Here is a 16,731-nt window from a genome sequence, read left to right on the forward strand (position 1 = left end):
AGAGTCCCAGCCCACGTCCCTGCAGGTGTGTGTGTCTGACATCACTTCCAGGTGAGAGGCACCACTTTCAGGGAAGGCAAAAGTCAAATAACTGAGAGATGAGCAGAGCCTGAACAGCCAGAGGTGCCTCGTGGGCTCTCACTGCCCATCCCTCGGGTGCTTTAATAAAAGGCAGGATATTGAGCACAGCACAATCAAAGAGATAAAAGCCATAAGAACTCCTGCTGTTCCACGGAGTTTGTTTGTAATTTGGCAGTTCTGTAATTTAAAAGGATTGAAAAGCTCTTTCCATGCAGACTTTATCAACCTGGGGGCAGTAACAACCTCACCCATTATCTGGGGTTTATTACACTTGCAGCAAATGACAAATGAGAGCCAACACCCACCCACCCTTCACCTGCTCCTGCTCCAGAACTCACATTCCTCCAAATGACCCAAACCCGTGCCCTGCAGGAAACTGCACGGCAAAAACATTTACTTAGTCCCTTCCAATTTAATTTTTCATTTAAATCTATTCCCTTTAAGGTAAATAAAACAAACTGGAGCTGGTAACCAGCCAGGGGTGTGGAAGACAAGTGGGTGAAATTGTGAGAAAGGAAGGGGAATATTTTGCTTAGCTGTGTACGCAGAGCATAGAGAAAAATATGAACATCTCTGAGCAATGTCCTGAGCACCACAGTGACCTCTGGAGCTGCTGGTGCAGCAGTCCTGGCATCCCTTTTGCCCTCACTGTGTTTTTAGTGCACACAGTCTTTGTGGGAAGGGCAACACTGCCCTCCAAGTCACGTGTGGGGGTTGCTGCAGCAGGCAGGGCCCAGGGAAAACATCTCTGCAGGAGCACAGAGGACAAACCAACTGGGCCTCCTCTGCTCTTGAGCTGATTCAGGTGCTGCTCTTCAGGCCTGCCCCAGATAACTCCAGATGGCACCAGAAAAGAGGGCCATGGTCCCAGAGGGCACAGGGGATGTACTTGGAGTCCCCACACCTTATGACTCCTGATGGTGACACAACACCCTGCTGATGTTCAGACCTTCTGCCACCTGGAGCCAGTCAGAAGCCCAAAAAAGAACGGCCTTTTGTGAAAATAGACAGGGCTGTAGACAAGGCACCTCCTCCCTTTTGGTCCTGTGGCTTCTTTGCTGCTTGAACCTGCTGAGTCTGTCCTAAGTAATGCCTTTGCTCCCATTTGCACACCCCCCTGGAGGGCTCCTCTCCTGTTTCATCCCCATTCCCTCTCTGACTGCTCCTGGACAACTCTATGAGTACCTTTAGCATTCAGTGTGGTGCTATTTCTGCACATGCAGCCTCAACAAAGTCCCTGCCTGCAAGGTCCCTGAGTTACAGCCATCCAGTGGCACTAACAGGCTTTGCTGCTCAGGCTCCAAGCTCTCAGCATCCTCAGGGCAGGCTCAGTGCCACTGCAAGCCAGCCCAGGCACAGCAGCTGCATCTGGGATGCAAAGGCAGGCAGGCTCTTCACAGGGGGATCCCTTCCAAAAATCCACATCTCTGTGCCCTCAAGTCATCCCTTGAAATGGAGCAATGCAAACAATGGCTGGGGTGGGGCTCAGCTATGAAATGAAGTTTCAGCACTAAAGGCTAAACACAGCCCCAAGGGCACAGCTCAACTTCTGCAGTTACTCACTGTTCATTTCTTTTCACTTTTTTCCTTGCCTCTCCTCAGAGATTAAAAAGTCTTTTCCAGTTGTCTCAGCAATCAACTCTTCTTCTTGTCCCCCAGAAGATGACCAGAGCTTCACCCATTATGAACAACGAAGCTTGTCCAGAATACACTCCCACACATTTAGGTTGACTCCATACAATGACTTATATCAAATTCAAGTGGAATTGGGCTAATTTATGATACTCAAGTAAGCTGATCTCAAATGAGTTTGTTTTACTATGGAAAGCACCCTGAGATGTTTGTTTTCCCAGGTATGACTCATTTACTGAGCAATCCCCATCCATAGTGTGTTTTTGCTCCCAAAGACATCTGAATCTTTTGCTGACAAAGTGACAAAAGGACAAATATGAGACCTGCTCTGGGGAAACCTTTGCTCAGTGACTGCTTTACCTGGACTTTTGTTCCTCATCTCGCTCACACCTCGGTGGGGAATGTGAGGTGCTCCCTTTGCTCCCTTCTAAATGTCACTCTTTTCATGTCCCAGCCACTGTTTCAAGGCAGTGGTTCTTGGCTGCTAAAAGGGCATTACAAGTCTCACATCTTCAGTTCCAATCCTGCACTGTGTCAATTTAATCTCATCACTTGCCTGAAAGTCCTTTTTGTTCTTCTTGTTCAGGAACCTACAGACACATGGCAGGAGCTGTCCCGAGGCAGAAAGCAGTGACAAGTGGCATGAGCTGGGAGCAAACTAAGGAAAATTAACAGGCAAAATGTGAGGCTTTTCACCAGGGGTAACAGAGTTAAATATAGACTGCAGTGTCCCAAATACAACAGCAGCACACGGAGCACACTCAGATCCCTGGATGGCACACTCTGCCTGGCTCCAGGTGAGGAGCAGCATTTTAACCCAGGGCTGATGCCTCCTCAGGACATTTCCCTTTGTCATTCCCAGGAAATACTGAACAATCTGCCATCTTTTGCTAAGCTGTAGTGTTAAGCCTTCAAGTAACAACAGTGGGCATTACTGGTGTTCACATGTAAGCACAATAAAACAACAGCTGATAAAAATCCCTCTGCCAGTGGAATACAGGCTGTTGCTGCTGCACCTTTGCCTGCAGCTCCTGCAGGGCCTCAGCAAGGGCCTGGACACAGACCATCCATGACAAAACCATCAAGCCAGAATTCCACACCAGGATAAAAAGATCCTGGCTGAGCTGCTTATTTCTAAATAAAAGCCCTGCTGAAGTGTGGTATGGAGCTTGATCTCCCCAGCTTGGAACCCCAGAGCCACATGGGCAGGCCCAGAGAACTCCATCCACAGTTTAGTTCCTCTGCAGCTCTGCTGCACCTGGTAACCAGATCCACAGTGTACAGCACAGCCTTGGCCAAGTCTGTAGCATGAATTACATAAAATATACTGGCTCAGGTCCCCAGGTAAAATGGACTGTTTTATTAAGCAGTAAAGTCAGGGTATGGAAGGAAGATGTAAAAATAAAACTTATGCATCACTGGGATGGCCCCTGTCCAAATCTTTGCAGCTTTTGGGAGAACTGACGTTATTTGATGTCCTGTTTGAAATGCCTTGAAGACCTGAAAATGGAAGCCAAACTGTCCATGAGGCAGAAGTGCTTTGCATTGTGCCACCCTTAATTAGCTCTGGGTCTGGCCCCTGTCCCTTCCAATCTTACACTGCTGGGTGGTGATGTGGATGCCCCACACAAACAGATTCCCAGTCCCTGTAGGACGCTGCTCACAGGGAGCCACGTTCACCAGGGCCTTCTCTAGTAAAAGAAAAGCAAAAAGAAAGGAGTGGTTTCATTTTCACACCTCTGTAGTCAGGGATCATTTTCTTCCCTCCCCATCACAGGGGTTTTGTATTTGTTAAAACTCTTTCAGGAAGAAAAAGGAAAAAGTGGAAACAGCAAGATGTATTAAGATGTACAAATAACTAAACCCAAAATCCCTGTTCTCCAGCTGTTATTAAATCAGATTAAACCAGCTCCTGCAGTCAGACCCTCCTCTTATGGGGGAAAGAAGGGAAGAAATGGCTGTGAGAAGAGAGCTGGCCTCAAGAGAAGCAGCAGCATCATTCCCTCTCCACTTCAAAACCTTAAACCTATTCAGTCTCACTTGATTTCATCAAGATACTGCCGAGGCAAGGGAAGAGATTCCAAAAATAGTGTCAGCACCGAGACTACTTGCACTGCAGCATATTCCCAGACACTTCCCTGCTGATGTGTCCCTTGTGCCATGCCCTGCAGAGCATCCCCAGAGCCCAGGGCAGGCTGTGGCACTGAGCAGTGGCACTGCAGCCACAGCACCCTCCTGGAGCGAGCCCTGGGGCTCTGCAGGGCACTGACCTGCCCGGCTCTGCCCCTGCACACTCAGCACAGCTCAGGGCAGCCCTGAGAGCAGTCAGAGCTCTGCTGTCCTGCAGTTCTGTTTTACCTTCCCAACAGCTCCTTTTTGTGTCCTCATGCAGCCAAAAACCCCTCAGCACATCCTGGTGCTTCCTCCCCTTCTCTTGGCTCTGGTACACCACCTTCAGAACCTGACACCAAGCCTGCTTACTGCTTTAAGCACTCCTTGCATTAAGTGTAAGAAACACTGCCTAGAAACTGTCCCTCTGCCCTTCAGGCACTGCTCTCGTTCCTGCTGACACTGCTCACCACAGCACCTCAGCTCTGGGACAGGATTCCGGTCTGGTGTCTCCAAGGAAAAGGATGTGCACAAAAAACCCCTCAGAACAACTCCATCAAATCAACTGCCTTATTCACTGGGCAAACATCTGGGGGCTCCTCATGCACAAGAGCTTTATTTCTTTGTTCCCTCTGGATAAACACCAAAACTTCCACCTCAGTGTGTGCCGGCCTCAGTGGGTGCAGAGGGAATATGACTTCACACTTTGTGGAGTTGGTCCAAATTAGTTTGGGATTTCCAACACAAAACAGACATTTATTCCTTTTTACCACATTCCTGCCACTCCTCTGTCATTCAGGCAGGGAGAGCTGAATGGAAGCAGGAGTGCAAAGAGGGCATGTGCTATGGAGTGTGGTGTATCCTCAGGGAGGCATCCCATCCAAATTCTGCCTTGGAATGAGAGGATGCACCTCAAGTGCATCAGGGAGAACCTGGTCAAGCTTTAGTGAAGAGCCCACAGCAAAGCTCAGGTGCTCTGCATTTCCAGAGCCAGGGGCTGGAATGGTACCTGTGGCTTTAGGAAATACAGCACTCCCCATGATCCAACACAGCTGCAGGGAACCCCTCCCCTGCTCTCACAGGCAGCCAGCCCATGCTGTTAGTCCTTCAGAGGTCCCACTCCAAAGTTTTATCCTCACTGCCAACACTTCTGGCTTTTCTTTTACAAACTGTAATTCATTTATATTCCATTGTTGATGCATATGCTGCTCTTGACCAAGACTTTCTTACCCCTTTGCCCACCCACATGGCCCGTGGACCCCTTTGTGTTTGCTGAATATCCAGAGAGTCAATTCCCACTTTTCCCAGTACTGGAACACACAGCATCTCTCCTGCATCATACAAAAATTCAGCCCCACCTGCCATCTGTTTGATCTGTCACATCTCAGGCTTCCTGGAACAGAGAGGGTTTGAGCATCACCCATCCAGACTTTGGCACTGATCACAGGATCTGTCTCGAGGATAGGAACAAACTTCACTGTGACTTCTGTTTTATTTTAAACTTACAATGAGATTCAGGATTATGCTAATTTCCCCCTGCTATTCATAACAATAATTAACAGTAATAATAATGAAAGGGTTTATTATTTCTGTTGCAGGGAAAGCAAGGAGTACACCATGGAGACAAGAAACTGGAGCAGTATTTGCAAAATAAAGCAGTAAAATATATTCTCCTGCTGAAGGCAAAGCCAAGGCTGAGCAGTGCTGGTAGTTCATTCCATGAGCACCTGGAATGATAAGGCAGAGCAGCTCTGGGAAGGCTGTTCCAGAGGAACAGGTCCCACATGTGCCCAGGTGTGTCCTGTGATGCCCAGACAGGTCACCTGAGGATCATTCCAGAGCACTACAAAGGGCCCACAGAGGTTTGGCTGTTGGGGAAGAAAATAAAACTAATTTTGACCTAAGACATGTTTTTCTAATACAAGAAGCTTTTTCCATGGCAGGAGTTTGCTGGCTCCCCATTCCAGCAGTCAGTAACTTGCAATCACTGTTCTGTGCCTACCCTGAGCACAGTCCCTGCAAACAAACCCTTGTCTCCCACAACACCAACATCACTCATGTCCTGCAATCTTTCCATGGGGCAGACTGAGCTGCCAACAGCCCTTCAGGGGAACTGTCTCTCTCATATCTCCACTTGTTCATCTGACAGTCCAGCCAGACACAAGATGAGAGCCCAAACATGGATCATTCTGACAAATCCAAGGTGACAGATAACAAAACAGGGAGATGTACAGAGAAAAACCTCGACTGATTCTCAGCAAACCAAATATTCCCTGAATTGGGGCACTGCAGGGCTTGGGATCTGTAACACACATGGCAGTTGTGAGCAGCTCCAAGGCACAGGCATTGCTGCTGTTCAGAGTTTGGGGCATTGCAGATATTTATTGACTTTACTAGCCAGGAAAGGAAAAAAAAAAGGCTTATATATTTTTAAATTCTTTAGCACTGAAGTTTCTGAAGACGTGTAGGGGAACATAAGAGAAACAACATTTCAAGAGAGAAAATAGGTCAGAGAAAGGAGTTTCTCCTCAGAATGGGATGATCTCTTCTTTACATAGTCCTGGAGCATTTCCATCCCCAGCAGGTATTTCTGCTTATAATTAAATCTATTTTATCTTCTGAAAATACAACACCAAAGAGTGGCAGGGACATGGGGCAAAGAGATGATGTAAGCCAAGAGATGGCTGTGATAGAATGAATGTTGTAGTAAGAACAGTAATAAACACTGTGCTGGGAGAACATGAGTCAGGTTCAGGACTAGAACAGACAGGGACACAGGGCTGGGTGTGCTCGGAGCAGTGACCAACAGCACACCCCACCACCAATGTCTGCACAAGAGCTTGGAAGCTCTTGGCCTTGGGGACTGCAAAGAACAAGTACAAAGAACCTCAGCTTCGTATTTGAAGCTTTCCCCTCACAGTATTTACGCCTGACTCCAAGGTGATGGGATTTCAGCACTAACACACCCTGTTCTCTGCAGAGGGTAAAAATCCAGGTGATGGCCCAGACTGACCCTGCTCAGCTGACAAGTGCTGAGCAGAGTCTTGCTTGCAAAGTACAGCTTCTTTCCTTTTAAATAAATAAAGGATTAAATCAAATACTGAGTCTGCTTGTGTCAGCTGAGCCCCTGTGTTGCTCTGGCCCTGCCAGGAGCCTGCAAAATGAGGGTTATGAAACAACCTCTCAGGAAGCAAAGTCACCCCTCACCTCCCCTCACCCCACAGGGCAATGACTAAAACCTCCTGGACCCGAGATATGTCACCCAAGTCTAGCTGGGAGCAGCTGAACCCCCAAAACTCTGTGCCATGGGGTGCCTGTGCCCCACAGAGCACACCACACCACACCTGATCCTTTGCTGCCTCCAACACCCCTCCCCATCTCCCTCTGGATGGATTCCTCTCCCAGTTTCCCAGCACCAACCCTGTGCCTGGCCTGGCTTTTCTGCCCAGAAGTTGAAGGGTCAAAGCAGACACGAGACTGAGAGCTGACCCCCCCGGCTGAGCAGGCTCTGGTGTGGGCATTTCCCTCTCCCTGGCTGGGCTCCAGTGCCCGGGGTGCCAGCAGGGCCCTGCCAGGTGGGACCAGCCCCAGCACTGCCACGGGCACCAACACAGAGCCACGGGCTGGAGTCAGTCCTGGGAGCCTGAAAGGGTAACACCAGTCACGTAATCAGCAACCAGAACAAAGGGAGCCACAACCATCAGCATCAGCACAGACTGGTGCTGCACTAAGTCTGTGAAACATCTCCTGGGGAAAAGGGGGCTCTGGTAAAATGCACAACTTAAAAACCTCTCATAGTATTTTTGAGTTGGCTTCTTTTTTATAATTATGTTTATCAATCATATAAGATTCCAGGGGGTATAACAATGAATAATCCACTGAAAATTAATTCTGCATGTTGGTTCTACAGTTTTAAAGGTAATAAATCATCAGTCACCAGCATGGGACCACAGCATCTATTTCATGCACGAGGCAGCACTTTATCATGGCAAATGTAGCTGTGTCTCATTAAACTGACTGCAGTCTCTGGCCAGCCAGTAAAACCTGAATGGCTTTGCACATTATATTCCTCAGAGCTCAAAATAAATCAAAAAGTCTCAGTTTCATGTATCTGTGATCTTTAGAAAATGGATTAACCACTGTGGCTGCAGAACAACTCAGCAAGTGCACACTTAGTCTGAGGAGCAGCACTGAGGAGTCTCCCTCAGCCTCCCTGGCTCCACAGCAATCATATTAGACATTAAAATGTTCAGTTTGTCTCCATGCAGTCAAGCAGATTTTGTTTGTTCACTTATAGAGTGTTTTTTGTTTGGGCTGGGGCTTTTCTGGAGTGGCAGTGAATTACTGTGCACCAAGAGAAAAGCACAGCCACAGCAAGGTGGCCACATCCTGCTCCTCCAGAAATCAATGGCAATATTGCTACGAGAGGATCAGACTGTGCAGGACCAATTTATCATTCAAACTCATTTCTTCTCCCCACCAAAAATGAAATTAAAGCCATTTAAGCAATGGCCCAGTCACTCTGCCTGTTCTTTACCAGTCCTTTTCTCCTCTGCCCATGTTCTGAAGGATGTGCTACCAGTGGGTAGCTGTGCCAAGGTGGTGTCCCAGCCCCATCTGCTTCCCTCACTCTATACCCCCTGATCTTTCATACCTTAACTCTGGTGGGAAAGAAGGACTTGGGGAAAGAGCTGTCTGTGCTCTTTTCAGGCAAGATCTTGGCTCAAGAGAGGAAAGCTCCAAAGCAAACCCAAGTTCCCCCAGTAACTGTGATTTTTAATGTCCCAGTGGCTCAAACCTGCATTTCCTCAAGGAAAGCAGTTCCCAGTGCACAGTGTCCCCCAGCAGGCAGACCCTGCTGCCCCTCACTGCCACCAAAGCAGTGTCAGAAGGCAACAAAAAAGGGACTGCAACCCCCAGCAGTGGAACCACAGACTGAGGGAACAGCTCAAGTGCTGCTCACACAGAGCTGGTGCCCAGCAAGGCTGGCTCACAGACCTCCCCAGTATTCATGTACTGCAGACAGCAGGTCTGACTGCCTGCCCTCGGCACAGCAATGGATTGGCAGCACTTGTAATAATTCTGTTTTCTCTCCTGTTGTTGGATCTTAGACAGCCTGTATATGTGAATATTGAACTTATTTGTACAGCTACAATATAAGCTCTGCATCACCACACTGTACCCTCTTGGACTGACTTATCCAGCTGAAACAGAGTTGGAGTTTCCCAAAAAGAGCTTCATGTCCCACATGGAGTTTTGTAGAAAAGTGTGGATGGGAGGGGCTGTATCTTAAATGAAATCCCACAGTACCTTTGATTCATGTTAAATTTATCAGAATTATCACTTAGACAAAGTGAGAGATCAAAGGTACTTAAGGTTATAGTTAGAAATAGTCCTAAGGCTAAAACTAAGCATTACAAATTATTCAGTACAGCTTTCAAACATTCTGCCTTTGCAAGGCTATTTAGCCAAGTTCCTTGATAATGTTTGAACTAAAAAAACCCAACCAAAAACTCCCGTTTGATGAAAAAAGGTTAGTTTAACATGTTAGTTATATGGTGCCTGCTATGTGTGTAACACATAATTAAATGATTATCAAGCAATGCATGGCAGCCTTTGTACCTGCAGTTAATTCACTGCCTCTGCTTTAATTAATCTGATCTGATGGTAGGTGTGCAGATGGATAGTCCTGTTTGTGCAGCTCAGGGAACATTTTCCATTTGAACTGCAATGAGACAAGTGGCCCCTAAATGAGCTGCTACCACATCTGGCCACATCAAATGAACCATCAGATTCTTCCCCCGTGCAGGTTACCTGAGGGGTTTTCTCAGGCCCCAAAGCACAGGCACCTGCAGGACCCCCACATGGCATGAACTCACCTGACGCTCCCTGTCACTCCAACAGCTGCCACACAGGGAGGGAACCAACAGGAATTCCAGGATTGCTTTCCAAGGATTCTGGTCAGGAATACCTGTAACTTTTCTACACATTTCTTTGGCAAAGCCCAGGGCACAGTTTCCAAAGCTAAACTGAATTAACACTTCCTGGCACAGTGTGAACTCTGGGTGGGCCCCACACTCCCTGAGCCACCCCACTTCTTGTGCTGCCCTTTGAAAGGCCAAGTCCCCAAATCACAAAATGTTACTCTTCTAATTAAACGAGGGAGACACAGAGAAGCTCAGAGGGGACAAGGGCATCACTTCAGCACTTAAGCATAGAGCTGGGAAGTGACAGAGAAACCAGCACTGCAGCTTTTAATCTCACATTAAACTTCTAGGTGATTTTCCAAAGCAACTTCTTTTTCGGCAGCAACAATAACCAAAGGACTCACAGTAATGACTTTCACAATCATTAATTCAGTATAAAGTGGGTAGAAAACATGTTTTGCTTTCTCCTTTTCAAAGAGGAAAGCTCAGATTTAGCAGAAGAGTTCAACCAACACAGACTATTGACTGATGCTGTGGCAAAAGTTGCTTGAAAAATTAAATATTTCATAACAAAAGATTTCTGCCTTCCAGTACCAAGGGGAAGAATCCTGCTTTACAGAGCACTCTGGCAGGGCAGGGGAGGGCATGCAAAGAGAAATTCCCATTTCCACACTGTCGCCCTGAGGACTGTCCAGTCTCCATCCCCAGCCCCAGCCAGACGTGCAGGAGGCCCCTGCAGACACCACGGGCCATGGGGAGCTCAGAGGGGCTGCAGGAGCCAAAGTGCTGAGCAGCCCCGGGAGCTGGAGCAGCTCCCCCACAGTGGCAGACACTGGCTAAGTGTCCTCTCTCCACCTGAGAGGAGAGTGGGGTGGGCAGGACACCTGAAACTGTCACTGACTGACAAAGGACAGACCATAACAAAGCCCTTCCATCCCTGGCACCCCCAGAGAAGAGATGTGGCAGCAGTCATGACCTACAGCATTTTCTACATTTGAAATCTAGAAATGCTGGAGCTCTGGCTGTCCTGTAATCTAATTCTGCTCCCCCATACCCCTATTTTCTGGAAGCAGGAATACTGTTCAAAAACAGGGCAAATTCAACATAATCCAACTTTGGGTAACCAGATTATGACATTTTCCCTTCCTCAGACATTCTTTTCAAAGCCCTTCAGTTCACAGCTTATGCATTCCTAGACATAACTCTAAATCTGTCTGACCTCATCTCCTTTGTTTCTCAAAGCCCTTCACAAACAAACAGTTTTCTGCCCCACTCCATGGCCTGTGCTTCACAGGGGTGTGACTCCAAACCCTCACCTCAAACAGCCAGCTCTCAGGCAGCCACAAGAATCACATCCACATCCCAGGGATGCTTCCCTAGAGATGCCAATCAGCTTCTGCACCCCGTGGCAGGAGTGAGGAAAAAGGAGGTCTTGTTCAGTCTCTCCTTCTCCTTCCTTTCCACTTCCAGCAATTGTGCCCTGGCTGCTCCTCTGTGCCCGCCCTGGGGAGCTCTGGGCAGCCCCGGGGCAGAGCAGGAGCGGGACAGCTCCGAGCTCCTCCCCTGCAATACACTGCCAAGTCCCAGCTCATGTTTTAAGCCCCCACTTAAACCCACCCTGCTTCTAAAAGCTCCTGAACTCAGGGGGAACATGCCAAGTGTCCAGGAAGTTCCCACACAGGAGCATTTCTCAGAGCAGTGACAGGTCCCGTGGGTGATGCCCATCACACCCCCTACCCTGGCAAGTTCAGCAGGACCACCTTTCTAAAGCAGTTTCTCTAACAGGCCAATTAGCCTCTCACCAATCATCTCTCAGGCTGGGTAACAGCCTAGCAGAGTAGACAGAAATACACATAACATCCCAGTTGCTCTGCCCCTCTGACAGTTACAGCTCTGCAGCCTCAGAAACACCCCCTGCCCTGCTGTGTGCAGATGCCTGTGCTGCTGTTCACACTCACACAGCTCGTGGCTGCAGCTTCCACGGCCCGGGAACTGTGTGCACTCCCCTGAACACAAACAGGACGGACCCACCCACCTTGGGAGCACTCTGGGCACTGCATTACAGGATTCCATGTCCACTCACTGTCAGTGATATCCCAAAACTTCAGCTTAGAAATATAATTACTGTTTTGAGCCTTTCAAAATACCTGGGAAGCCTTTTAATAAACTACTTTATTTTTTCATACAGTTATCACTTATTTCTTACCAGTGTCTTTGAATTTCTAATTATCTGCTGTTCATTGCTTATTTGGGGTTCAGGTTAATTACTTGACCTACATCCATTAAAAATTTACAATGGCAAAAGCGTAGCTGTAAAATCAGTTAAATACATGAGGAGTGTTTTTATAGGAGAAAATTCAATGGCCCTGTAGAAAATGTTACAAGCACAGATATTTAGACAAGTGCTACCTCAGAAGTAGCACCATATGTTCCTGCACTTCAGCCTGAAAGACAACATGCCTGTAAAGTGAAAAGCAATGAATCTGTTCCAAAAGCTGCTGCCCGGAGAACTTAAAGAGAGGCACTTATTTCAAGTGCCAAATAATCAGAGCAATCTCATTAGGAAGGCGATAATTAAAACACTAACAGGTTGCTGAATCATGCTCGGGTCACACAGCCTGGTGTTTGCTCTGGTTTATAATGACAATAGCGCCGGTTCTGACTTGTCTCTAAAGCCCCAAACGCCCGCTCTGCCTCCCACATCTGCCCACATCTGTATCTGCCCGGCACCACCGCCCTCCCTGGCACAGGCACTGATGGGCACCGAGGGCCAGATGCCCCCCTGCCAAAGCAGGGTTCTCATTGGTTTAAGCTCAAGAATGCTCATTTTTGAATTTTATTCTGCTGGAAAATGAATCCTCCGTTTAATTGTCCCGGTTAGCAGCCTGAAATCCTCATCTGATTTGTACCTGCATCTCCATTTCCCAGATCAAGCCAACTCCAGCTCCACCACTATTCTACAGCAGTGAAAAAAGGCAGAGAACTAAAGCTTCCTCTAGTAAATCCATCCCAGCACTCCGGGCGTGGGTTCACTGGAAATTCTGTGCAAGGACACGAGTAAGCACCCCTGTAATGCAAAGGGACATTAACAGCTTCTACTACGACTGCAGCACACACACAAAAGAGAAATAAAAATAGCTTTGGTTCCCACTGGCCTGGTTTGCACAGCTCAGGAAATTCAGGAAGGAAGGAAACATTGCCTTAAAAGTTGATTTTGAAAGGAAACACATTGAAAATGTTTGTATCCAGCTAATTGTTCACAAAGGTGTTTTCTAGGCATGTGAGTAACTTCAGCCCCAGTTCTTTCACCACACTGAAAACAGACCAATGTAGGAATAAAGCTGTTTAAAAACTGGCATGATGCAATGGAATAATCATCAGCAAAAACTCAGGAAACCTGCATTTAAGGTTTAGCTGGTGGCTGATTAATCTTGTCTTGTCATTTGTTTAGCTCAGGGCTCTACCCACACAGGTGATGGCCACACGTTTGTGTTGTTGGTACGTTGTTTCCAGAACGATTGATAAAAAGCCCCAGGCAGTACCCAGGCATTTACTCAGGGTCACAGCACACCCAGAGCTCTACACACACCCCAAGGCCTCGCCTCCACGAAGAGCTTTTTCTGACCACCAGGGGTGTTCAGGCACGTCAGTCGATGTCCCACACGTTGATGTTATCACGCTCAGCACACAGGAGATCTCCAGGGGCTGTGAGTTAATCCCCGAGCAGCTGAAAAGCCTAAGCTCTCTGGTCGGAGCTGCTCTCTGCCCTCAGTCCCTCCAGACCAGCCCCAAAGCCTCTCCAGGCTCAGACTCCACCGTTAAACCTGAGCGAGGACAGGACTTCCCATGGCTTTCTACGGCAACCAAGTGAGCAAAGAAAAACAGGGACATCCTTCTCTCCTCCGGGCACCTCTGAGACCTCAGACTTGCCCTGGACCTTTCAGAAGCTCACGGGACTCACTGAAACTCAGAAATAAGCTTTGGTAGCACAAAGGGTTTGGTCCAAAAGAAGAGACACACTGCAATGGCAGTTAACAGAAGATGCATAAATGTGTTTGATGACCAAGATGTAACAGATTTTCAGTCTTTCCCTCTGTACCTGAATTCAGCAGTTTAAACATATCAGACACACAAAACAGTTATCACTGCACATTTAGTGTGCTGGTTTCAGATCTGATCTATGCCTGCTTTTTTCAGAGTTTGGCTTTGTGCTGAGGAGGGATAAGTTTTCTGCACAACACACACTTCAAAGCACAAAACCAGAGCAAGACAAGAGGATACAAGATCCGGTGATTCCACTGCAGTGGTGCCACTCCAGAGGGTGCAGGAGCCACCTGAGCCATGAGGAGCACCTCTTGGATTTGTGGAGGCTCAGCTCAGCTCTCCCATCCTGTGGGAACAGGCATTAATTAATTAGCAAATGCCTGCAATGAAACCAAACCAAGTCTTACCCAACTGACTGTCCCCAAAATCTCACACCTCCACACAGCCAGCCCTGAGCACCTGAGCACTCCACTGAGGGGGAAGAACCCAGACCTGCAAGGCTCGGGGCTTGGAATTACAATGTTCCTGGTTCCCTGGGAAACGGCACTTCCCAGAAAACAGAACACACTCTCTAGATTTTTCTCATTCCAGGGAGTGGAAATCTACTGTCACTTCATCTTCCATTACAGATCTTTTCCCAAGAGCTTCTAGAGCCTCTTGCTCCCTGTGCATCATGAGGGGTTTCTGAGCAGCACTGCAAGGACTAATGAATCAAAATCTAACAAAAAGGGGGGGGTATTAAAAGCACTTCAGTAAAGTGTTATATTTGAGAACAAGTGTGACCTGATGGCATCTTCACAGGCAATATTCTCCTTCCCCTGCAACAAGGACAATGAACAGCCAAAAGTCTTACAGGCAGGATTAATATCTACCATCAACTGGCTGAAAAATACCTGTGCCCAGAGCACCTCTGCTAAGCACAAAGCAGACACAGACAAGGTTTGCTACATTTAAACCACAGATCTTTTCACAGTGACAAATGCAACAGGTACTTTGCTCTCAACACTAACAGAAATTCTTACTCAAAATTCACTAATCCTTCAAATATCCATTTTCCAAACTGACATTGGAATCAGCTGTTGGTTTTGTAAGTTAAAAAATAAGATAAAATGAAAACACCATCAAGCAAGAGAGGTGGAATGGGGTATGTTGGCCAGGAAACTGCCCCTGGGCTGGAGTGCCTGAAGGACACAGTTCCAGTGGCAGCTGATAAGCCTTGAATTGTCATGTAAGTACAATAAACACACTGGGCTTAGTTGTGGTTGCTGTAGAGATACCATGAATGAGGGACAAGCCAATCCTGTTGTGCTACACCTCCTTCTGGGCTTTCCCAAGCACCGTTTCAGTATTCCATGGAATTACAGCTGGGTGCACCTGCAGTTCTGTGATCAGTATGAAGAGCCAACACCATCCCAGACATCCTTGAAAAACCTGGGATGATGGAATGACTTGACAGGATAGAACTCTGATATCCACACTTCCAGGAGACAGAGCAGGCATTCCCATGCTGTCAGACAATCAGTAATTCATTTCTGTCAGGTTGAATACAACGTTCCAGTACACTCACAAGTGGAAAAATCTCATTATAGTCCATTCGTGGGAAGGTAAAATACACAAATCCCAATGGCTTCATGCTGGCATTAGGATTTATTTTAATAAAAGCTCAGAATGCTTTTGTCCTCCTAGGTATTAAAAATACTTGGTTGTAAGTGGTGAAATGTAGCATTCAGCATTAGGGAGAGGAGTGCAGACCAGGTGTCAAGATCCAACAACAGGAAGAAATCAAAAGGGTTTTGACAGAGGAGGCAGATTCCAATATCTTCTGCTGTTCAATTAGGACTGAAGAGCCTTTGGTGGCTGGAGAGCTGGTTAGGAAAAAAAACATTGTTGGAATGTTTTCTTATCATGTTTCCTTTATGGATTTAGTGGCACCACAAAAACCTAAAATTCAAAATTTAACTTCAGGTTACACAGAATTCCCCAAAGGACTCAAAAGCAAACAAGGGGAAGGACAGTGAGAGCCAAGTGACCCCTCAGAGCACTGCATGAGCACAGACACTCCAGCACTTGCTTCTGTCTGGGCAGCCCCTTCCAGTGCGAGTCACGTGCCAACAAGGAGTGAAGAGCTCCAACACCTCATTGGATCTGAGTGAATTTTCTGGTTCTACCTCACAGCATTGATATGTTGGTGCTTGGTGTGTTCATCTGCCCGCAGTGAAGAGTTTCCTTCTCTTCCTCATAACCCAACACTATTTTTAGAGATCCATCTTAATGTTTGCAGACCACAGAAATCATCCGATGGATTTCGAGCATCACAGGGATTTGTTCACTGTAAACCAAAAGCAGACTCAGAACCCAGGAGGGGTTGTGGGTCAGCAATCAGTGCTCCTCTCCAGCCCTGTCTGCACTTGGCAGAGTGGCAGCTGCAGAGTGATGAATCAGCCTTGTACCCTTTGGAACAAGCACGGGTAATTTTTCTTCTAATCCAAGTCACAGGTACCTGTTCCACAGCAAGGGCTGACCAAGGGACATTGTCACAACTCACAGGCACTTAAAGAGATGCAGTGAAAGACATCCAGTGAGTTTTGAGGTCAAACATTTGAAGGAACTGTCTCACTACTGATCAAATTACAGCTGTTTAGTATTACAGGCATAAACACTCTGGAATAATTCTCCTTGAGGAGAAATGAAGACCTTTAGAAGACACTCAGTATTGTTGGTTACCACATGGCTCACTGGGCTTTCTCAGCTATCACTATCTTTTGCTCTTGACAGTGCTTAAACACTGTGTCTGATTATTCTAAATAATCCCTTAAATTACTGTATGGACATTTACAAATTTCACAAAAATCATGCACATAAAAAATAAAGGGTAGAAGAAACATGTTCTTGCTGAAGTACCCAGGTCCAAAGCTGCTGATTTTCGTCCTCTCCCCAC

The 16,731-nt window shown here is 47.2% G+C and overlaps 1 protein-coding gene across 5 annotated transcripts in view; it reads right to left on the reverse strand.

Moving 5' to 3' along the window:
- The window catches only part of CCDC85A (coiled-coil domain containing 85A), a 64,856-nt gene that overhangs the window by 30,076 nt on the left and 18,049 nt on the right, over positions 1 to 16,731 (reverse strand). The window contains exon 3 of one of the 5 annotated variants that reach the window (XM_071548108.1): positions 15,606 to 15,658. The exons of the other annotated variants lie outside the window; for them this stretch is intronic. Coding sequence (XP_071404209.1) covers positions 15,627 to 15,658 — 32 coding nt within the window. The 3' untranslated portion in view covers positions 15,606 to 15,626. Of the gene's footprint in view, positions 1 to 15,605; positions 15,659 to 16,731 lie in introns of those variants that run through there. 5 annotated transcript variants of the gene reach the window in all.

The sequence above is a fragment of the Pithys albifrons genome, chromosome 2 (assembly GCF_047495875.1).
Source record: "Pithys albifrons albifrons isolate INPA30051 chromosome 2, PitAlb_v1, whole genome shotgun sequence".
NCBI classification, from domain to species: Eukaryota; Metazoa; Chordata; class Aves; order Passeriformes; family Thamnophilidae; genus Pithys; species Pithys albifrons.